Consider the following 24,255-nt stretch of genomic DNA (forward strand, 5'->3'; position numbering starts at 1 on the left):
AAAACATAGTTTAACGTAGCAGGTTCACTACTACCCTGAATTACACTCTGTATGATCGCTGTTCTTTCTCGGGGCTTCCATTGGCTGGGCTTCACTGTCATCACTTCCTGCACTGAAGGATTGTGGTTTTTAGGTTTCGCCTGGGTTTCGCCTGGCGCTCGCCACACACACACCACACCACACACAGCTCACTACCATACATGCCAACATTTCAGAAGAGCAAAGTGTGTGTGTGTGGCTCTGGGTGGGTGTGTGTGTGGCTTTGTGGGTGTGTGTGTGGCTTTGTGTGTGTGTGTGTGTGTGTGTGTGGCTCTGGGTGTGTGTGGCTGGCTCTGGGTGTGTGTGTGTGTATGTGGCTCTGGGTGTGTGTGTGTGTGTGTGTGGCTCTGGGTGTGTGTGTGTGGTAGTAATTGCTGTCTGCTGAGCTCGTCCGTAGGTTACAATAGGTCTCACATTTGCGAGAGATTAAGCTAATGGCAATGTAAATGACAATGCCATTTATTTATCGGTTTTCAAAACCAACACAAATACAAAATTTGTCATTTACAATGCCAATAGCTCTAACTTTTCCAAAGGCGAAACCATTGCATTGTAAATGCTTGTTTTACTCTGAGATGAGGTGCACTGGGCCCTGCAGACCAGACCCCTGTGTCTGTACTCTGGTCCATCAAAATGTACGTGCAATTGGCCAATACATTATTGCCATATTTGACTTGCCTATAAGTCCATGGTACAAAGTGTTCCCAGGACTCGTAAGTTAAATCTAAGCAATGGGCTGCAGTGGCAAAGGAAAAACATGGCTCTAGGGCGGTTTTTAAACTGCCAACATGCCATGCAAAATAAACCCTTTTGCCAAGTCTAAAACTTCCTTTTAATAATTATAATTTAAACCCAGACCTTAGTAGCCCTGAAGGCAGGGTGATAAATATTAAAAAGGACATGTTCCTTTTATGTTTTACATGACCTGAAAGTGAACACACACCATTGTCATTTCCACTGCAGCAAGGCTGGTAGTCCCACTTGCAAGTGCTAACTTCCATTCGGGACCACCAAATATAGCGCCTCAATGTATCAAATAATTGTTACATTAAACCCATCTTACTGCGGATTTAAAGTAATAATATAAATGTGACTGTAGAAAATCACCACTTCCATGCCCCAAAGTTCTAGTAGTTAGACAACCTACTGCCTGGGGCTGTGACTGACACCCAGGAAAGGGGAACAAAAGGCATGTTGGTGGGAGGAGGTGTTATCTTGACACCCCCCCCCCCCCACCACCACCACCCCTGCTGACAGGAGGGCCAGAGGGCTGTGGCCACGGATGGCCAAGTTTCAAAGGGCTAGTCTCCTGTTACAGGCAAATGCAAGTCACATTTAGTGCCTTAACTTGCCCTCTCCTTAGTGAAGGTAGACAAGCTGGCATCTCTTCCAAAGGGGGATAACTCACGGCAGAACCATCGTTCCAAAAGAAGTTCATTATACTGAGCATACCTCAGGAGTGTCCCCACAGCTCTCGACAAGGGAGGAAAGGTTTCTAAATCTTGGACTGATGCAGAGCAGTGCCCTGTGGGGTTGAGTGCCAATTACAAAGGATGTGATGCAACAATGGGTAGGGATGCTTGTGGGGATTTTTACCCTAATAAATAGCGAATTCTCCCGAAACACAAACTCGGCATGAAAGCAGCACCCTTGGGTATCAGCCTCAGAATACTATTTGACTTGGAAAGAACATAAGATGAACTGCACCTGGTGGGCGTATGGAACTTAGAAAGAAAGGCTGCACCAAGAAAACGGCAACTGCTGAACCAAGACTGGAATTCAGAAAGAGGGGCTGCTCCTGCTGTTGACTTTGTGTAGAGAGATACCCCATGGGCTGGACTTGCTCCCACTTGAATCAATGATCAGTGAGTGGAGTCCACCTGCAAAGTTACAGATGACCAGTTACTGCTGGACTTGCCCTGGGCTCCGCTGATGCAGCCCATGCGATTGAGTCCTCCTAACCCTAATGAGGTCCCTCCCAAGGTCCTGGACACCTGGCCAGTGCATGAGTGTACTCTTTCTCCCAACAAAACTGCAACTTGAGCCTAAAGCTAAAGGATCATGTTTTTTGCCACTGAACTAGAGGCTCATACAAGCTACTTTACAAGTAGCCCGAACTTCTGTTGAGAACCAGGGCTCCCACCAGACCATTGGAGTTCGCCATTTTTCTGACACCGGACTCAAGCTGCAGGGAACTTCACAGACAAGCCAGTTGTCAAGAAAAAGAACCGGAAACGTTTCTAAGAGCAAAGGTAAAAGTTTGACTTCAACTAACTCGACTCTGTATTGGACCCATGCTCCATCATGGTGAGCCTGAAACTTTGTCTATGGCCAGGAAACTTTGTCTATTGCAAGGACACTTGCAAGCGAGGCTCCTAGACTATCGGTACAAGTGTAAAGCAGTGATCAAAAAATATTTTTGAGTAAGTTGCAGTAATTTATGAAAACCTTTCAATAAAAATCATAACTCTGGTTTCCTTCATAAGATTCTAGTCATTTTGGGATCCATTTAAAGATAAAAATATATACTACTTTTATAAATTGGAGTGGGTTTTCATTGTGTAATTTCCCTTACTTATTAACTGTTTTGGTACTAATAAATGCTTTATACTTATTTTACCTTTGAGTTAAGTCCGACTGCTCTGATCCATGGCACCCTTGCTATATGCCCTTGCATTAGTGCAGATTTGTGGATTAATGAGTTTACAACAATTTAAAGAAGTAGGCCAGGAAATCGTACTCTTAGAATATATTTGTGAACTACTTTTTAGCACGAGCAAATAAGCAGGTGTAGATTTGCTCATCTGTTGAGCATTTACAAGTTCACTTTCCCTCCAACCAATCCTGGAAGACATTTTACTTCTGCCACCAATCTTTCAAAGGGCATTCTAACTCTGTAACTATTGCTTAACGCTACCTCCAGCCACAGTATGTAGATTTGTGGAAAGATGGCAAAATAAGGAAAAGGCTAGAATTTAAACCCTATTATAGTATGAGCCCTGGCATATTTAGAAAGGTTAGCAGCAGAGCTTTTATATAATGAGACTACTGCCATAATTTGTTGCTGCACTAGTGGAACCAAAGGGACAAGTGGATTTTTTTTTACAGGACAAGTAGATTTATGAAGCAACAAGTAGATATTTTATTAAATTGCACAACCCTGTTGGTCAAAACTTACACCACATCAAACATCGCCCATCCCTTACTAAAATGTATTTTTGGAAAGCACATATGGCTGATTGACTCAGTGATTCCTAGTTTAAGTTGTTTAAGAAGAGTCCAGACAAATGCTAGTCCCGCAAGATGAACCAAGGTACCCTGAACCACATAATATTCGATTGTCACTTTATTTAAGTGTTCTGGATCAATACCAGCTCCTACATGTACAATATCTTCAACTTAACCTGGTTCTCGACTTAGTTTCTATAGCTCTTGGCTCCTTGAAAAAAAGAGACATTCTCCTTCTAAATCTATTAAGTATAAGAATTAAATAGATCATTTCCACATCCAAGGACTTTTCTCAACTATCCATACATACATAGTAGGCTTGGACACAATTCTTAAGAGGTGCTGACAATAACCTATCCACTTTCCTATCGTTAACCAAACCCAGACTGAACATTTGGGCTAGATTGGATAAATATGCAGAAGATACCAAATCACCCCAAATTCCATAATATCTGCCAAATCCAAATCTTTCATTCATTATGGAGCCGATTAATCTCCTTGAGACCCTTTATAAATGAACAACCTACTATTCCCACACCCTCCTCTCCACGCCTCACCTCACATTCATACCCGTCATTCCTATTCTTCTCACACCTTTCTCTCACCTCCATTTTTCATCCCAACGCATAAACTCAGCATGTATCTATTACGTACAAATCAATAAAAATTGAATGAACTGAAAAAAAATACAACACTGTACAAACCAAGTGCTTCCCCCGAACCATAGCCTTCCACCAATGCATAGCAGCACCCATGAGCAGTCTGAAGATCTATATAAATGCACAACACATGCTGAGAAACTCGGCGAACACGATGAAATCAAACCAAAGTTTCACCTTGTAGATCTAAGCAAAAAAACTAAAGAAAAAAAATTACCCAAATTGTCTTTCATTTTTTCCAAGTGAAGTTGCTTTGTCACATAGTGCCATACACCCCAACCACTGTCTCACCAATAGTGATTGGAGCCCTGCTCAACTCTCTCATTCCCACAGCGCAGTTTGACTGTATCTCAGTACCACAACTAATAACCAACACGATCCAGTGTAATGCCTACTAGACCATTACTGGAAAGGAATCAGCATTCTGCATCATGAGGATGTCTGATAGATGCATGCTAGCAGCAACGAGCGAAACAGTAATTTACTTGTAGTCCTTAATTTCAGAAGTGTGGTTAAAAAAAAAAAAGAAGAAGAAGAAGGAGGCAGGGGGGAGAATAATTCTCTAAACAAAAGCTACTAATATAAACTTGTGAGAAGAGATTATCCTAGTTAGCTTTTACAAAGCATTAACTCTCCTCTCTGATTAGGTGTTCTGGTCTTTTTCCGTATATGCAGTGGCATTTCTTGGAAAAGCCCTTGGGACAATAGCTGAAATGAAAAGAAAGAAATGCATGCACTCGCCTGCCTCCCACTGAAAAGTGACGAACGAATTCCATTAAACGATTTGCATCCATGCAGAGATGCCTTTCTTACATCTTCAAGGCTACTAAGAGCCTGGCAGTCCCTTACATTTCATGAACTGTTTTGGACGTGATGTTGATTTGTAGTATACAAAATAAAATAAATGTCTCGCATTACTTAATGGCTAAGAAAGGGAAATTGAACCTTTAATTTCAGATAACAGAGTTGGTATCAACACTACTGAAAATGCTACAAGCGGATGCGGATTCATACATACCTGTGAATGATTATAGGCAACATTTTTATGAAAGGCGGTGGTGTTTGAGCCAATGAAACACTGCCCTTATGCAAAGTTGTCTATACTTCAAAACCTGTGGCTGCATTAACTCCGGAGTTTACGTGCCCACGTATGAAAGACACAGAGCACGTTTTAGATGCTGCAGGCTAAGCTGTTAACTAGCAACTTCAGAAGCGTGGGTTTCATGACATCGGTGACGAGAACACTGTACAATCTATTTATGAAAAATCAATCAATCAATCAATCAATCAATGCATTTATAAAGCGCGCTACTCACCCGTGAGGGTCTCAAGGCGCTATGGGGGGGGGGGGGTGCTGCTACTGCTCGAAGAGCCAGGTCTTGAGGTGCTTCCTGAAGCGGAGATGGTCCTGGGTCAGTCGTAGGTGAGTGGGGAGGGAGTTCCAGGTCTTCGCTGCCAGGTAGGAGTATGATCTTCCTCCGGAGGTGGTTCTGCGAATTCGTGGGACGGTGGCGAGGCTGCTGGAGCGAAGCTGGCGGGTGGGAGTGTAGAACGAGAGTCAGCTGTTGAGGTAGTCGGGCCCATGTTGTGGAGCGCTTTGTGTGCGTGGGTGAGCAGTCTGAACGTGATCCTCTTGTTGACGGGGAGCCAGTGGAGGTTTCTTAGGTGGGTGGATATGTGGCTGTGACGAGGGATGTTGAGGATGAGACGTGCGGAGGCGTTTTGTATGCGCTGTCAGCCCTTCGGGTAACCAGACTCAAAACGCCCGCTGCAGCATCCATGGAAACCATAACTAAACCACCATCATCTCAGTAAGAAATAAAACATAATATAACGAGTAAGTAACGAGTGGAGTGGTGTGGCTCACTGGTTAGAGGCGGCAGACCCGTAAGCAGAGGACGGCCCGGGACCAGGGTTCGATTCCCGATGCGGCAGGGTCGTGGACCAGGGTCAGCGGGCTCGATAATTCTCACCTCGGTGCCTACTCTAGTCAGGGACCACACTCGGCAACTCTGGGCATTAGCTTGCCTCATCTTCACAACGGCCCCCCAGACCGCCGGGGATGCTTGGTCGCACCTTAGAGATACCCATTAGGGACCATCTCTCAGGGTGAGCCAGGACGGGTTCCCCAGCGGTCGAAGCGCGGAGATACTCCTCCGGGAGTTGATTCTAGCGCTATATAAACCCACAATTAATTAATTAATTAATTAAAGGTCATCATGTCTCTCACTCTAGGAGCCAAACAAAGGGTGTTCAAGTACAGCACACATTGAGGATAAAGAATTACTTTATAGTTCGAGCAAACTCAGGGACAGCAAAGTCATATTACAGGCAGTCAAATCATAGACAATGCACCAGTTAAAGTGGCCTACCATAAAAATAAAACAATGAAGGTGGTGCTAGGCAGTGCAATGTGGAGCTAGGGAAGCGCAATGTGGTGCTACGGAGTTGTAATCACAGTAATACAACATTATAAAGGTGGTTTAAAATGTATAGGGTAATCCATCAAAGAACATGGACTGAGTCTCAAGAGGCAATCCATGTAAATGTTTCATGAGAAAATAGAAGAGAAAGTCCCCTGCCACAGCTCAATGACACGGTTGAAAATACATTTATTAAGCTAAGAGAATTAAAATGGTCATAGACTAGAAACACTAGTGTAATAACTAACGTGCTTCGGGGACAGAACACAGATTGCGGTTGGCTCTTCTCTTTGCCAAGGGCCCTGAAGCTGTACAGGATTCCACAAGGGTACATGTTCTTTCAAACCCTCTCTGTTGCATCGAAGAATGTGATCAGCTCTGCTACCAGTATGCCCAAAATAACCATCACCATGCTCTAGAAATCTAGACAGAAAATATGGCCTGCAAAATCTAACGAATAGCTTAGGTGTGTGTCTGTGTTGGGAGTGGGTGTCAGATGAAAGGGTTTAAACTCAATTTGTACAATGCACCATTTCTGCTGTCACACTACATCCACTATTTCAGCAGCTGATCGTTCTGTTACATCAACAGTTTTCAGTAGGGCATCTCTGGTTAAACCTCAGTTTTGAGGCCTACTGTAAATTCCAAATGATTTTTCCCTTAAAGGCATACATCTTGGAAAATCTATTCAAATACTGGAATTATCCAGGTTGCTTTTTCTTGTGAAAATGCTGTAAATTTGATCAATTGTTATCAATATATGGGCTAAATCTTAGTGAAGCCACAATACTCAAACATCTTTCTCGATGTAGTGCCTTCCTGAGGAAACTTGCGCCAGGCTAGCTCTTTAGATTACTTCTGAAAGGCGGCATCAACTCCTGGACCCAATTTCCCCTTCTTTAGGTGATGAAGCCAAACAAAATAATTTAAGGGAATTAGGAGAAAATACAGAGATTATGGGCATCCAGGAGACTTGGCTATGTGGCAAGACCCCCACATTCGATAACTTCTCCCAGCAAAACCGCTCAGCAAAGAAACATAGATTTGGCCAGTCAGTTGGGGGAATAATGACTCTGGTGTCAACAAAAGTAACAAAGAAGGTGACAGCAATATCTGTAAAATGTAAATGGCTGCTTGCTTGTAAAATAATGCTATCTGATTTTGTAAAGATGAATATGATAATACTTATAAATGTATATATGCAATGGGATTCCTCGGAGGAATATATAGCAGAAATGGGGCATTTTAAAGAAGATATGGATACAATCTGCGAAAAGTACGGCAGGGATTTGATCATGTTAATGGGCGATTTTAACCATAAATTACATCCCAGGAGGTTGGACGGATTGTTTCAAGAAATATTAGAGACCTACAAGATAATACAAGCTACTTTCCCAGAATGTATAACAACTGCTAAGGACACCAAGTTGGCAAACTTTCTGGGAACCAAAAATCTCTTCTGCCTAAATGGGAGATCTCCCTTAGATTGCCCAGCTAAAAAAACGTTTAAACAAGGTACCCAAAACTGTTCAATTAATTACGTGTTCACAACCCCCTGGATTTTCCAACTAATCACAGGGTTTAGGATTCAAAATAGAGAAGGGAGTGACCATAATATTGTATCTCTAGAAATCCCTAATGCACAGCAAATGACCCGTACCCAAGTCATGGAACAACAGATGGAATACACCAGGCGACGTACAACAAGGCTCACGGAAGAATATATGGCTAGACTAGTAAAGTTACAACAGAATCTAGATTTAGACACAGCAAGTGGGCAGGGGTTAGATTGGTACGTGGGAAAAATCGAGAATGTGGTTCAAACCCTTAGTGAGGTGCTGAGAATTGATCAACAAAAGACTAAAAAGATCCATTCAAAGCCGGAGTTACAAGGAAGATGGTTTACAAAGGAATGCCTAGAAAAGAAAAGAGAAGTGAGAAGAATGACGCGTCGCCAACTTTTAAAGGGCAGGCAGGGTAGTGGTAATGACATTGTAAGTCTGAAAAGAGAATATACTACGTTAATTAGAAGGGCAAAAAGAGAATATAAAGAAGCTTGTTGGTCAAGATTACTTGAGGCAATTGAGACAAGAAACTTACGGCAGTTCTGGAGACTAATTCACTTAGCTGAGGATCACCAGTTACCCACAATGAATTGTGTAGTGGCAGAAGCAGCCTGGGAGGATTAGTTGCAGGACCTATATAGCCCTGGGAGTAACCGGGAAGAGAATCAGCACACAGACTGGAGTGGTCTGGTAGCAGATATAAAACTTGATTTTCCGGTCCCAGAAGTTAAAACTACGATAAAGAGTCTGAATTTAACAAAAGCGGCAGGCCCAGATAACCTGCCAGCCCTGATAATCAAAACCCAGACAGATTGGTGGGCTGAATTTTTTGCCAAAATGTTTCGAGTAGTTTTGGACACTGGGAGGTTCCGAGATAGCTGGAAAGGGGTAATAATAAGGCCCATACACAAGAAAGGTGATATGCACACCCCAAAAAATTACAGATTAATCAATCTTCTAGACATCGGGGAGAAAATATTTGCAAAAATAATGTTAGGAAAACTAAAAAATTGGGTAGAAGCGAAGTCAATTGTCCCAGTAGAACAGGGGGGTTTTAAAGAAGGGCACTCTACAGTGGACCACTGCTACGCTCTTTGGGCACTCGCCCGGAAGTCGATATAACAAAAGGGGAAAATGTTCTGCTGTTTTGTCGACTTCCGGGCGGCCTTTGATTTGGTGGATCGTAAGAGGTTATGGAGTGCTTGATTAAATATGAGATCCCACCGGGCCTACTTGCAATACTAGAAGAATTGCATAGGGGTAATTGGGCCCAAGTGATCAAAGACACTCAAGGGGCATTGACAAAGAAAATACCCATAGGGAACGGGCTAAGACAGGGCTGTGTCCTGGCCCCTCTCCTCTTTTCAATTTTTTTAGCTGACCTACCAGCGGCCCTGGAAGTGGAAAGAAGCGCGAGCCCCAGAATGAGTGGCAGGAAGGTAGCAAGCCTGCTTATGCAGATGATCTTGTGATCATCGATCAGACGGAGATAGGGCTACAGAGAAAATTTAATGCTTTTAGTGAATACTGTAAGGCCAAACTTTTAGTGGTTAACATGGACAAAACGAAGATCCTGACTTTTGATAAAAAGTCTAAAAGCTTTAGCTGGTACCTAGGTCAAATGAAACTAGAATCTGTAAAGGAATACAAATACCTAGGTTTATGGTTCGAAAGCTCATTAAAATGGGGGATACATTTGGACACCCGAAAAGCGAAAGCATCATCCTCTATCTGTGGCCTGAAAAAATGTAATAAAGATTATGGGGACATGTCACATAAACCTTGGCTAAAAGCTTATGAAGCTATGATCCCGCCCCAAGTATTGTATAGAGCAGAAGTTTAACATCTTAGTGGTAAGGGAGGGTGGGATCGGGAGGAAGGCAAGGCCCTAAAAAATGCTACTGTCCCTACCAAAGGCAGCCATGATACAAGCAATCAGAATAGAGATAGGAACAATAGCATGGAATATCCAGGTCCAAATGTCCCTGGCAAGATTTTGGAAACGCCAATCCCAAGGGGGCGCGCAGAAGGTATCATATTGGTGCAGTGAGGAAATAATGCATAGCAGCCTTAAATGGGCAATAGAAGCAAGAAGGAAAATTAAGGAGATTACTGGGAGTCTAAATGTGAGAGTAAACCAGAATCCTTTAGACTTTGCCTTTTTTAAAGAGTCTACTTAAAGCACAAGGTATGGAGCAATCAAGGAACCAGGACCTAGAAAACTTAAGAAAGAAAATGTCGGTCCAATGCATGGTAAAAGCGTGGGAAAAAGACGCATGGTATCCGTATTTAGAAACCTTGCCTAACCATGGACTTAGATATGAAATCTTGAAATTACGAATTGGCACCAACCCATGGTTAATGGAAGGAAGATTAAAAGCAGAAATGTTATACCCCGATGGGCTATGCAAATGCGGGCTGAGGACAAAGTGCGATATATTGCATATAGTGGTAGATTGCCTTATGACGGTAGAAGGGAGAAAACTATTTCTACGGCCATTATTTATAAAATATGGAATATGGTCTCGAGATCAAGCCATTACATTATTGATAGAAATGGAAAACCTGGATACTGCAATTGCACAAGGAAATTATATGAGAGGGGTAAATTGTTTTGCTAGGGAAAAACTTAAGCAATGTTAGGGATGAAATTAACTATAAACGCCCCCTACTTATTAGCTATAGGCTTAAGACCAAAGAAATTGTCTAATCTATCGTTACTAATGAAGATTGATAAATGTAAAGAACTTTTAACTTTAGGAGTTTTTGTTACTTCTGTTGTACTAAGGTTTTATGAGGTCTTTATCTTATTTATTGATTTTATGGAAAATTTGAAATTTAGAGGTTGCAAGGGGGCGATGACAGCTACTGTTCTACTATAGAGGTACTAAGCAGAGCGGTCTGAAAAGTAATGGTGTCATTTTAAAACGTTATTTGTGTATACGTTTGTTTTAATAAGTATGTACAGTGTTGTATTTTATAAGATCTCTGTGTTTAAAGACTACGGTCTAAATAAACAGAGTTTCTCTCTCTCTCGCTCCCTTCTTTCTCTTAGCAAATTTTTATAGACAAAAATTCTAACAACCCCAAAACACCTGTGCAATTTCCATTTAGTTCTATGGAGAGCAGGAAAACATTGCTCTGTAAGAGGAGAAATATGTAAAGAGACATCAATGCTAAAAAAAATATGATGCTTGCGTGAAGGATGCAGCATTAGGGCACTGCCAACCTTTAGGAAATAAACAAAAAAACGGATATGCTAAGACTACTAGGATAAAAAAGTATAGATTGGCGACTTTATTCAACAATAGCTTTCTGCATGCTGTGTCTGTGGGCAGGTGAAGTCACAAAATGGACAAATTATCTGGACATATACTAGTCATCTGAAAGCTCAAACTCTAAACCTTCATCGGGAAACACAAAAAGTAAACATAACAATGTGCATTGGCATTCCAGGGGCTTCAATACATCTTAGGTAGTGTGTTGCTCTAATGCAAAATGGTTCAATGGAACAGAATATTAAATAAATAAGTATTGGTAAGCACTTTGATCAAATGTTTTTAAAAACTAAATAATTCTGACAAAGTTAAAAAGTAACTTCAAACCATTTAAAACACAGATTAATTTGAACCTTACTTTTAAGGTATCATCCCCTAGACTCACAGAGCAGCACTAGTAACCTACTTTAGTGGGACTGGAGGTAGAACACAAAAATAGACAAGTTGGGAAAAAATATGCCTGGTGACAGCCGCGTTCGAATGTTGATGCTTTTCTTTTAATTATTTTTGACCTTTGCATTCAGTCAAAAGCGAATCACCCTAAGTGTTTTCTCTGAGAAATGCATGCCACTAATAAATCCTACTAATAGACATGAATTTCATTTAGAGGCATATTTATAAATGTAACACCACATCCAAATGTTATTTGCAATATCAAATATTTGTTTAAATTACAACGCTCTTTTGGCACGTAAATGTTGTCACAGTAAGGAAAGCAAATTAGTGATGCAACATGTAAACAAACGCTGAAAAAATCAGTTCAATTAGCATAGTGGAACACAGCACTACAAAATCCACTTTCTTTGTGGAAACTTCAAACTATTTTCCAAGGTTACAGTAAAAGGTTGAGCACGATCAACGTGTACAATAACGACAATAGATTCATCAGCAGATACCTTAAATAAATGCCTACATGTGGCTTGCAAAAAAAAATAAAAAAATTCTGTTTGAACCATGAAAATGTATTTCGAAACCTGCATCGCATACTATCTTATGCATTGTAAATGAAGTTAAATCGTGTTATGTTCTTAATTTCGACTGAAAATTAAAATAACTTCTGAGGTTATTGCAAACCCCGACGACACCACGGCTGTTTCAATTTCCTTTTAATAATTAAAAAGATGTTGTCACATACTTAAAAAAGTGTGAAAGGTAAACAATTGGAATCAACAAATCAGGTAAGATGAAGCGAGCAAAGATAACCATGTTGCATTTAATCATTATTAGGCAAAAATACTGTAAGGCGTAGATGCATGGCATAGCACCTGATACCTACTGTTACGTTTGTCGATATAAAACCCAGTAGTAGGAACTAATATTGGGCAAGTCTTAAGAAACAGTACGATCAGGCATTACGGGCAAGCTACCCCATACCCATTATCGTTCAGTCGCCTTCTAAAAACACCTCTACTTTCAGTCATATTCGTCATTTCCATATTATTAAACATTTCCAGTCTGCAGGTTCCCTTTGCCTAAAATATTTTTTAAAGCCACGTTCCCGTTTAAAATGTACGTACTTTTCTTAATCTAGTATTCCTTAAGAGTGTTTGATTTTTCTAGGATGTTATGTTACAGTATGTTTGCCTTGATGACATAGAACCCAAACACAGCAGTTATGGTTAAGCACCATGACCGATGTTATGTTACAGTATGTTTGCCTTGATGACATAGAACCCAAACACAGCAGTTATGGTTAAGCAACATGACTAGCCCACAAGTCTAATGGGCACAGCCTGCTTGAACATTAGGGAACACAGCAATGTATCTGTGGCATTTTCTCTATCGCATAAACAGACTTAATTTACCATCGTTATTTCCGGTATAAAATGTTACTGTAATATGCCTTATTAGTTAAATTATTTTTTCTCTACTGTCACCCAAACTGAAAAAGAACCACAGTTGTTGTTGCTTAGTTTTGCACCAGTGCACTGTTAAAGTGATAAACTTAGATGTTCATATGTGCCGCTTGCAATTAAAAGGGGTGCACTGCACGGTCCCCACAAAAAGGTGATGACGCCAGAGCAACAAAGTTAAAAGCTCGAGAAGTTGTGAAAACAGCACGAGGGCAAGAAATGGATAGCGCTCAAAGGCCCTTACGAGTACAACTACACTATTAAGCAGGCTGCACATTCCTCAAGCCGGAAGAAGTGGCCTCGGAGAACCTGTCTAACAAGGTGGGAGAGGGGCCTGGAGGAGGGAAGCGCGTTTACAAAGCGTAGGTGAACAAGTCGTAATGGAACACTGTATTTTAGATTTTAAAAACATGTAGTGAATCAAATACTACGGCGACCGACAGCATCACAGGAACCCCTTCTGTCAACAGGTGCCTCGCGGAAGTGCGGGCCTGCTGTGCAGGAATAGGAATGGCAGCAAAACTCTGCCAGGTCGTACTGCCGTTGGAGAGTCGCACCCCCTAAAGAAGAAGCGGCATCGTTGGCTTAAAAAAGTCAGAATGAGGCACCTGCTAAAATTAAGTACTATAGGCGTGCAATGCAAATGCAAGCCCCGAACACTGTCCACAACAGGGAACCGGGCTGGTGCTACCGGCAGGGGATGGGGGGGGGGGTGTCAGTGTAAGGCCTGTCGCGGGCTAGAGAGACTCCTGGCAGAGTCAACAAGCCGCAGGCAGGCACCTCTCCCAGGGCAGCAATCTTCCAACTAAGTGGGCACTGTTTCCCTCTATAACAGCTCCCCAAACTCCTCCTCCCCGAAGCCCTGGTTCTCCCGGGGCTGAGCTCGCCCTCCTCCCGGTCTCACCTGTACGGCACTGTTCAGGAAGCAGCTGTTCTGGCCCGGCTCGTTCAGGAGCCCCTTGGTGGGCGCGAGGGACAGGATGCTCCCGGGCTGGTACGTCTTGCCCAGGTTACTCCCCCCGGGCCTCCGGAAGAACCTCACCCACGCCATTCTCCCACCTTCCAGGAAAAGTCTGAAAGTCAGGTGCGCAACTACCCGCCGTCGCCTGCCGACATGTCGCGTGCCGAGGTCTCGCGCACCACGGTCTCCACCGCGTGCCTTCAAGGGTGCCCCTGGGGCTGTAGCGCTACTGTTCCCGCACAAGCTTCTGCCCCGGTGTTCGTTGGCGGCTGTCAGGCAGTGTTCTACTGTCAACACGGCCGGGGGCAGTAGCCAATCGCCGCCGGTGGGCGGGGAACTCCTTGACCACGCCTCTTGGAGGCGGCCTGCTCCTCTCAGCTGTGCTGAAAACAAACCGCGGTAGATGCCCACTGGGTGAAACGGGATTCAGACGTGGAAAATAGACATTCACAGAAGGCGGCCTTACCCCCGCTTACGAATAGAGTCTGTGGCGGCCATCTCCAAGCCAGGAAATACGTTTTTTTTTTAAATACTGCGTTTGTATTGATTTCTTTTAAACATGAATTTCATAAGCAAGCATTTTATTAAAATGTTTATATAAATTGACAGCCAGTTTGTGGCGTCAGTTTAATTTTATTACCAAATATAAATAAACTAAATTTTATTTTTATGATGTCTACTAACTTATAAATATAAGTATATGGCTGTCTATAAAAACAATTATCAACATGGCACTATTACTCCAATTTATTGGGGCTGCTTCGCAATGCTCAGCAGCAAATGTTATCTTTATACAATGGACGCCACTCTTGTCAGCGGTCCCAGTGCCGAGTACGACATTCCTTTTCTCGGTCTATTTACCTTGGTCTCGTTTCACGAGCTAGACAGGTTCAGTTTCTCTTTGCCTTAGCTAGAGCAACAAGACCGTGTTCTTTCTGCTGTCTTACATAAGCGGTGTTTGTGTAGCGCTCTATTTGGCAAGGTTCCATTGTTTTGGGTCATGTAATTTGACGGGGTTAGTTTTATTCCATTTTTTAAAATTCTTTTATTATAATTTGCTGCCTAGAGGCCAATTTTGGGGAGCATGTATTGGCAATTCCAACAGTCTGGCTTATCATTGAAGGACCTCTTCAGTCACTGGTGAGTTTAGGCACTAAATACGGCATTATAAATGTGCCCAGGCACTCATCCTTTCATTCATTCATTCACTCACTATTTATTATATTCGCCCATTTACCATAAGCAATAAAACACTTATAAAATCTGCCAGATAATTAAGAAGACTAAAACTAGAAAAGAAACATGCAGCCTAAACGTTATGTTTTGCCAGCCTGTTGTACACATTGTACAGATGTTCTAAAGTTCCAACATGGACGTTAAGTTTAGAGGCAAAGTGTTGGCCATCTTAGAGTGATACAATTAAACAGTGGTACAATATGGGCAATTCCATACCAGCAGAGTAGTGGCTTTACCAGATGCGATGCACTACAGATTAAATGAGCTGCAAGCAGGGGTCCAGTTGCATTGCTTGGAGAGCTGGAGTGCACTCCAAAAATTTTTATAAAAGACAAAGGAAGGAAGTGATGGGTACAGTTAGAAAAAGGTAAAGGGGAAACCAAAGGTTGGCTTACCAGCCGTTACAGTGAAGCCCTCTCATTTTCAGCTAGAGGTGCATGTGTGATGAGGCAAAAGCCAACAATGGAGTAAGTGGTCAAAGTAGCCTAATCTATTGCCCCATGCTGCTGTATGCTGTCATGCATGGAAGCACAGTGAGAATGACAGTGTAGCAACATAATGGCAGAAGAGGGCTGATCCAAAGCATCTATTTGTGTGTATTTTTATAAATATATGTATTTTTTGTTAATTTATATTTATTGCTTGTGCTTGGCAGACAAACCCTTTTGGTCATACTAAGAGGATCTAGGAAGGACCAATTACAGTGGAAATCTTTTACTCCCAGATTATGTCAAAGAAGTTGATTTGCTCCAAACGCCTACCTACTAAGCAACCAGTGAGATCCCATGTAACAAAATACCTGTCTATGTGATTTAACAGGGTGTGGTTATAATCCACTGTTAAGGCCTGCTAACTTTAACATTTGTTTTTTATAATAAATAGTTCAAGGCTACTTCCGTTGTCATGACCTTTTGTAACAGACCAGACCTGTGGCCTGACATAACTTTTCTCAATGAATTTATCGAACCTGTGTCTTTAAAGTTTGGTGGTTATCAAAACCAACTCTGGCCTCCTATGTTGAGCATAACCTGTCACACAAGGGAATGTATGACATTACTGTAGAAAGTAGATGAAAGAGACTGGATTGTAAATATCAATCATAAGTTTATTATCAACAGCCCCACACCTAGTGCGGTGTGTAGGTAAGGAAAGGAATCTCAGGAATGACAGTTGGTGGTTGGCGAGGGACATGAGGGAGGGTGGAATGTTGAGGGACCAATGGGAAGGGAGAGGGGACAATGGGTACTCTCGCGCAGGAGAGATGGATTGTCACCTTCACGCGCAAGGGGCACGAGAGTTGCAGAACTGGGATACAACACATCTTCGTCTCTTGCGAGTTTTAACAAATAAATCACATACTGTGATATAACATAAACATTAATGTATGTTTAACTATGCGCCTTTAGTCACAAACAAAGTCCTCATAGCGTTTGGGTATACGGATGGTTCTCCCAAACCTTCCCGTGGCCAAGTGGGGATCAGGAACACTTTCAGTGTCAGAATGAGGTTCATTACTGGTTCTACCGAACCTACCACTGAAGCTATGACCGTCAGACATGACTTCAGAGTCAGAATGTGAGTCACCGTAACAACTCCGATTGAGTATCTGAGTGCGAGGACTGACATCAACAGACTGGTCTGATGAGTGACAATCAGCAGAGTCAGTGACAGGTGGGAGATTGTGTGAAATCTCATTTCTGGGCATGCAACCATGTTCAAAACTGGTCCTATCAACATCAACCCACAGATCTTTGCAATAAGTATTATGTTGAAGTTGATTGGGTACATTGACTCCATGATGATATCTGGGCAATCTACTCATGTGCCACACTTTCCCATCACTGAGTCTGGCCTCATTGTTATAAAGTTCATCAATGTGAAGAGGAGCGGTGAATCTGCTTTCTCCTTTTCTCACTTTCTTTTCTAAGCAAACTTTTACAAGATCACCCACCTTAAATGAGTGTTCTTTGGCACCATGTTTGGAATCATACCATTCTTTGTAGTATTTTTGCGCCTTGATTATGTTATTTCTGATGACATCTGGTGACCATTCTATTTGTTTGGAAGTAGGCATCCAACCTAGGTCTATACTCAGGGGCTGTCTGCTTCTCATGAGAACAAATGGTGCATTACGGGTGCTGACACAAGGAGATATCCTGAAGGCCCAGATGAGTTTGAACACTTCTTCTTCCCAGTTAAGGTTAGCATTTCTTGACAGCTGTATGTGCCCTTTCAAGACACGGTTGAAGCGTTCAGTGAGGCCATTTCCTTCTGGATGGTATAATGAGGTGGTGTGGTGGGTGATGCAATTTCTCTCAAGGAATGACTTAAACGCCTCAGAGCAAAATTGCGGACCATTGAGCACATATTTGGGTAATCCTTCACTCAAGAACAGCTTATCCAAGAAGGAGATGACTGTTGAGCTGTCTATTTCTGAGACAATTTCTATTTCAGGCCACTTGGAGAAGTGATCAATGACCACTAAAATATACTTGAACTCTCCATCATGTCCTTCAATGGGTCCAGCGATGTCCAGGCCGAATTTCTCCCATGCCATTAAGGGGGGTTTAAGAGGAGATAGAGAAACTTTGGATGTTTTAAGGGTTTTATCTGAATCACAGCATTCTACACAGTTTCTTATCTGGATTTCAATTTGCTTGTCAATACCAGGCCACCAGTAAATGGTTCTGACTCTCTGCTTTGTTTTTGAAATGCCAAGGTGACCAATGTGGCAAAGATTTAGAATTTTGTTTCTGAGAGTGATGGGGGCTATGGCTTTGCCAATTCTGTACAACACTACATTTTCCCAACTGAGTTCCTTTCTTATTTCCCAAAATACTTTGGCATTGTCGTGAAGATGGCGTTTCTCTGGCCAAGTGGTGTTGACGAATTTGCATACGTCTTGGAGTGTGGAATCGCGAGACATGTGTTGTTCCCATTCTCCCGCAGAGATTCCATCAAGATCCGTGTTGAAAAGTAGAGCCACTTTTTCATCATCCTCTAGTGTATCCATATTCTCATTGTGTGGAAGAGGTAGTCTGCTGAGGAAATCCGCAACCTTGTTCTTGATTCCAGGCCAATATTCTGCTGTGTAGTTGTAATCCAGTAATTTGATAGACATTTTACTAAGCCAAGGTGAAGCATTTTGCAAACCTGAGGCAGAAAGGATTTTAATTAAGGATTTGTGGTCTGTGCGAAGATGTACATTGTATCCCCAAATGTATGCTCTGAAGTAATTGAGCGCCCATGAACAGGCCAGCATCTCACGTTCGATTACTGAGTATTTCTCCTCAGCAGGGGTGAACGATCTTGAAGCAAAGGCCACAACCCATTCATGGTTCGAAGTATCCTTCTGTGCTAGCACAGCACCCAGTCCTTTGTTGCTAGCATCAGTGGTTACGAAGATTTCAGCTTTGGGATCAAATCTTTTGAGAAATGGTGCATCACTGATTTGCTTTTTGATTGTTTCAAAGGTGTTCTGACATTCCAGGGACCATACAAATTGTGTTCTATTTTTTAGTAATTGTCTTAAACTGTAAATTTTTTCCGAAAAATTTCTAATGAATTTTGAGTAATACTCAGTTAATCCGAGAAAGGCTCTAACATCTTCTTTGCTGGATGGACACAGAGCATTGAGAATGGCATCCACTAAACCTTGTTTTGTTTTGATACCATCGTGGCTAATAGTGTGCCCAAGATATACCACTTTGTTCTGGGATAATTTACATTTGTCTAACTCAACAGTTAGTCCATGCATTTTCAGTTTATTAAAAACCTGCCTAAGGCGTGTGTCATGTTCCAATTGGTTGCCGCCCATGACCAGGATGTCGTCTTGGAAAAACCTGATACCATCAACGCCTTCAAAGATAGAAGTCATGACCCTTTGGAAAAGCGCTGCGGCCGAGGCTAAACCAAACGGTACTCTGGTGAAACGGTAACAACCAAATGGGGTAATAAGTGTGGTGTATTTCTTGCTGTCCGCGTGTAGGGCTATTTGGTGATACGCGGATTTTAAATCTATAATAGAAAATACACACATATCATTGGTGGCATTGAACATTTCACAAATACGTGGTAGCGGGTACTGATCAACAATAATATTTTTGTTAAGATCCCTAAGATCGATGCAAAGTCAGATTTTTCCATTGGGACGTTTGACCACCACTAAGGGAGAAACCCACTCCGCAGACTCAACTTCTTTAATTATTCCATCTTTGACAAGTCTATTCAGTTCGACTTGAACATCATTTCTTACCAAAACTGGTAAATGTCTAACTTTGTGAATGCATGAGACGGCTGAGTCTTTTAGTTCAATCTTATGTTGAAAACTGTTAAGGAGGCCTACTTTACCGGAGAACACTTCTGGAAAATCTTTGTGGATGGTATGTTTACATGACTCGTCAACCGACAAAACAGGATCAGCACTATTGGGGTTGAGGATAATGCCAAGATCAGCTTGATCACTCCAACCAAGTACCGAAGGTCCCTTCTTAGCCACAAAGAGTCTACAAAATGCTTTCCTGTTTTTTAATTCAAATTCTAATTCACATGTTCCTAAAAATTCAATGTTGTTGCCTGTGTAACTTCTTGCAATGACATTAGATTTTTCTAGTGAAGTACCAATTTTGTCTGTGAACTGTTGTTTCCAAACATTCTCATTGATAATCGTGAAAGGAGAACCAGAATCAGCCATTAAGTTCACAATCACACCACCCAATATTACATCACACATGGTTTTTTTTTTCTTTGTGGGTGTGAGTTCCAATACGTCATATTCAATGGAGAATACGTAATTGATGCTGTCAGAATCTGAGTACTCAGAATTTTCCTCAGCAGAGTCACTCTCCTCTTGAATGTGTTTTACATGTTTGCTTTGTTTGAAAGATCTTCTATTACATGCTTTTGCAATGTGACCCGTCAAACCACATGACATGCACTACTGATGTCTAGCAGGACATTTTGTGGAATCAGCTAAATGGGTGGGAGAACCACATCGAAAACACTTGAGTTCAGAGTGATCATTGTTTATCATACTGTGACTCTTCTCACTTCTGTGTTTAGATTTGTATTGTTCACTTTTCTTGTGATAATCATGTGCAATTTCCCTATTGTTGACTTTTTGTCTCAGTTTGTTAGCATTGGAAGAATTAATTGCTTTAACTAAAACTGGCTCATCTAAAACTGCCTTGGCACATCTGCCAGTAAGTTCTGCCTTTTTAACCAAAGCGACAACTTCCTTTAAAGAAGATTCACCATTCACCCAGAGTTTGTCTTGGATATTTGGGTTGCTAGCATGCATGATGATTTGATCACGAACAAATTCCTCTTGTAGTTGTCCAAATCTGCAGGTTAATGCTAAATTGTTCAAGGCAGCAACATAATCATCAATGCTCTCATCTTTACCCTGTTTTCTCCTAGAAAATGTGTAACGGTCAACAGCAACACATACAATAGGCGAGAAATGAGCATCAAGATCATCTAAGGCATGTTGATACACATTGTTGCCTTCTCTCACTTTTTTTTCATTGTTGTTGTACGTTTACACACCCTCAGGACCTAAACAGTACAAAAACACTTTCTTTTTCTTTTCAGCTGTGAAGTCCTCATCTTCAACAGTTTCAATATAATTTGTAAAATATTCTTTCCACTCCTTCCATGGCATGCATGGAGCACCTTTGAGGGGCAGAAACGCTTGAGGCTGCGCAAGATTCAAAGAACTCGGAGCACACATGACGAATTAAAGTCAAAGAAGGAATTAAACAACTTCCTGCTTTACATGCAAAAGTGAAGGTCAGCGTTGCAGTTGTTGTTACAACTAACTTTGGGGTCCTTCCTCTCTTATCACTACTACAATGATACACACAGTAGCAGACAAAAGTGAAAAAAGATGTCTGACCGGAAAAACTAAGGACACGTGTGTAATGATATTAAAACCATATACTTTAGCTTCTAACTTTCTTTACAAGCTAGAGTACTTTCAGTTACAGAAGGCACAGTTTTTCACATCACTGTAGTTAAGAAGATATCGACTGCAAATGCATCTACGAAAGTTTTTCATTAAGACCGTTTATCTTTGCTTTCAGAAATTGCAGTTGAAAGCGTTTTGTGTAGAAAAACTTTTAATAATCATTCTTGATGGTGTGCACATCACCGTGAACGTGCCAGAGTCGGAATCGAACTCACCAAATTGTTGACCAAAATTGAACTCCAAGATGGCGCCTGACGCTGCGTTCCAGTGACGTAGGACGCACGTGGGCATGCGCAGAAGATGCACACAGAGAGGCGTCTGTAGGCGCGAAAACACGCTGACAGGAAATCGATGGAGGAAGAATACAACACAGCCGAAAGCCCCGGGAAGATGATCAGATGTGCAGGAATCACAGTACCTTTGACCCGGGTGGCCGGCAGCCGAAGAACACTCTGTGGCAAGGACTGAGTTCGTCAATTAAATGCGTCGCATAATTAAAGGATACATCAAGTGGACACACGTCCGTGGACAGGAGCCAGAACACGAACGGACGCTCTTAATCAGCAGAAAAGCACAATGCTTGGAAGGCTGAAGCAAATCCAGATAGGAAGCCAGTTCTTCTGTAACACTGGTGCAACGCCTTTCTAATTTTCCTGAAGTTGACCGTAGATGAGGCTGGAATACATGGAATCCGCGGTGAGGGGCTGTGGTTTCCGCTCGTCGCCACTTGTAGAAAGTAGATGAAAGAGACTGGATTGTAAATATCAATCATAAGTTTATTATCAACAGCCCCACACCTAGTGCGGTGCGTAGGTAAGGAAAGGAATGTCAGGAATGACAGTTGGTGGTTGGCGAGGGACATGAGGGAGGGTGGAATGTTGAGGGACCAATGGGAAGGGAGAGGGGACAATGGGTACTCTCGCGCAGGAGAGATGGATTGTCACCTTCAAGCGCAAGGGGCATGAGATTTGAAGAACTGGGACACAACAATTACACGAAAGCTTTTACCACGCAGATACCTTTACCATGCATTCCTTTACTCTGCATTGTAAGTAGACTTAAGGTAAATAAAACCCATATAAATATATATTTGTTTTTCAAAAATAATGTGGACTCTTTTGGCGGTGGGCCAAACAGCTGGTGCTGTTGTGGGAAACAGTCAGAGTTTCCATGATATCTCTTCCACAACAAATGATTAATGCACCCGGTGAACTTAGCTGTAGAGATTTATTTAAGCACAACAGCAACACCACTGACATGTTTCAAACAAATGGTCTTTCTCTCAAAGAGAAAGACCATTCGGTTAAAATAAATTGGCGGTGTTGCTTTTGTGCTTGAATAAATCTCTAAAATTTAGTTATCAAATTACCAAATATATACAAAATTAGAGTCCACAAAACAAAGTATAGTCCTCCTAAGAGGGCCTAACAATGATTATCACATTGTAACTCTTCTACTCCCAGGATTTTTGTGATGGGGTAACCAAAGCCAAAAACCCTTGCCCAGAAGGGAAATCTGCGAGATTCCATGTAACAAAATACATTACTACATGCTTTAATATACTGTAATAACAGTATACCCTTGAATGACAACTACATTTTATCTGTTTATCAATTTGGTTTTCATCCTGGGCTGGGTACAGTGGATTAGTGCCTGAACTTACATCTGATAGTAAGTAAGTACACTGTTGCCAGGTTCTGTCCGCTGTACCTAGCCTTTATGGACCTTTCTACCACCTTTAATTGCGTCAACAGAACTAAATTATGGTTGATGTATCAAAATGGGGGTAGCTATTGCTTTGGTTAATTTTCTGAACACAAGTTCTAACTGGATGTGATAATCTCCCTCCGCTTTATCTTTGGTAGATGGGATAACCAAAGATATTGGAGTAGACGCCTCATTCAGTTATCGTGACATGCTTCATCATATGCCTTTATCCACACCCGGGTAAGATGGTACTATCCAGGCAGACTCAACCATAGATGTAATGGGAGTTCTTATATAAAGCAAGTACTGGTCATGCAAGGAACCAGATGAGTGATAATTACAAATACCTTAAGGTATACGCAAACAATATGTTTTATTCGGAGGGTACCTGGGGCATGAATATAAACGTGAATATGTTGGAGTTTACTGAATATAATTGTTCAGTATTACCTCTCTTAAAGTATCAACATGTCTCGGCCCTCGCTTGGAGCCCACATGGGTCTGGGGCCTTCGACAGGGCTATTTATCTATGTAGTAACCACAGAGGCAGTGGTTAATGAATAAAAGCCTTTATTCATAGAAGTACATCTTCACAAGTGTACAGCAACCTCCAGCTTCATCAACTGACTCTTTTCACAGAATCTCTCAGTGATGTCATTCCATGGCATCACTGAGTTCTACAATGAAAGAATGAAATCTCCACACATCTCCCCCTTACAAGGAATACATTAACACATTAAAAATTATACATATTACAATTCATAACAAGAAACAATTACAATGAATAAAAACAACATAATCACTCTATACAATTTGAAACATCAATTTTGCATAAATTACTCAATAGAATTTGGGGCATACATTTTTACATAAATTACCTACGCTCCACATCTTACCATCCTCAGGAGATACTACTGAGTTCATTACTTTTATTACTCTTTGTGGTCTGGAAAATCTGCTTTCACCTTTTCTCACAAATCCAATTTTCTTCGTAACCACCCAGTCACCAATAATGATTTTAACATCGTTCACCCCTTTTCTTCTGTCATAATCAATTTTATTCCTTTCTTAAGATCCCTTAACTCTTTCTGCAATTAGTTCTTGATCCACCCAGACCTGATCTTTCTTTTGCAACCACACAGGAGATTCTTTGGTTGCTGGTTCTCTTCCTTTGAAAGCCACAAAAGGTGAAACACTTGTAACAGAATGGGGAGTCACTCTGTGAGCCCAGATAATTTTGTCTAGTTCCTCTTTCCACTTTAAACCATTACTCAAAGATAATTGAATATTATCCACTATGATGCGATTAACTCGCTCAACCAATCCTTTTGGCTGTGG

General features: G+C 41.7%; 2 protein-coding genes across 4 annotated transcripts in view; one reads left to right on the forward strand and one right to left on the reverse strand.

The window, feature by feature from the left end:
• USP53 (ubiquitin specific peptidase 53) overlaps nucleotides 1–14,307 on the reverse strand; it is a 250,197-nt gene extending 235,890 nt beyond the window's left edge. Inside the window, exon 1 of the mRNA XM_078675936.1 lies at nucleotides 13,950–14,307. Coding sequence (XP_078532062.1) covers nucleotides 13,950–14,096 — 147 coding nt within the window. The 5' untranslated portion in view covers nucleotides 14,097–14,307. The remainder of the gene's footprint in view (nucleotides 1–13,949) is intronic.
• A 638-nt stretch (nucleotides 14,308–14,945) lies between these two features.
• LOC144818472 (uncharacterized) overlaps nucleotides 14,946–24,255 on the forward strand; it is a 301,011-nt gene continuing 291,701 nt past the window's right edge. For all 3 annotated transcript variants that reach the window (XM_078675938.1, XM_078675940.1, XM_078675939.1), the window contains exon 1: nucleotides 14,946–15,146. The gene's annotated coding sequence lies outside the window, so the exon portion shown is untranslated. The remainder of the gene's footprint in view (nucleotides 15,147–24,255) is intronic.

The sequence above is a fragment of the Lissotriton helveticus genome, chromosome 2_1 (genome assembly GCF_964261635.1).
Source record: "Lissotriton helveticus chromosome 2_1, aLisHel1.1, whole genome shotgun sequence".
Taxonomy (NCBI): domain Eukaryota; kingdom Metazoa; phylum Chordata; class Amphibia; order Caudata; family Salamandridae; genus Lissotriton; species Lissotriton helveticus.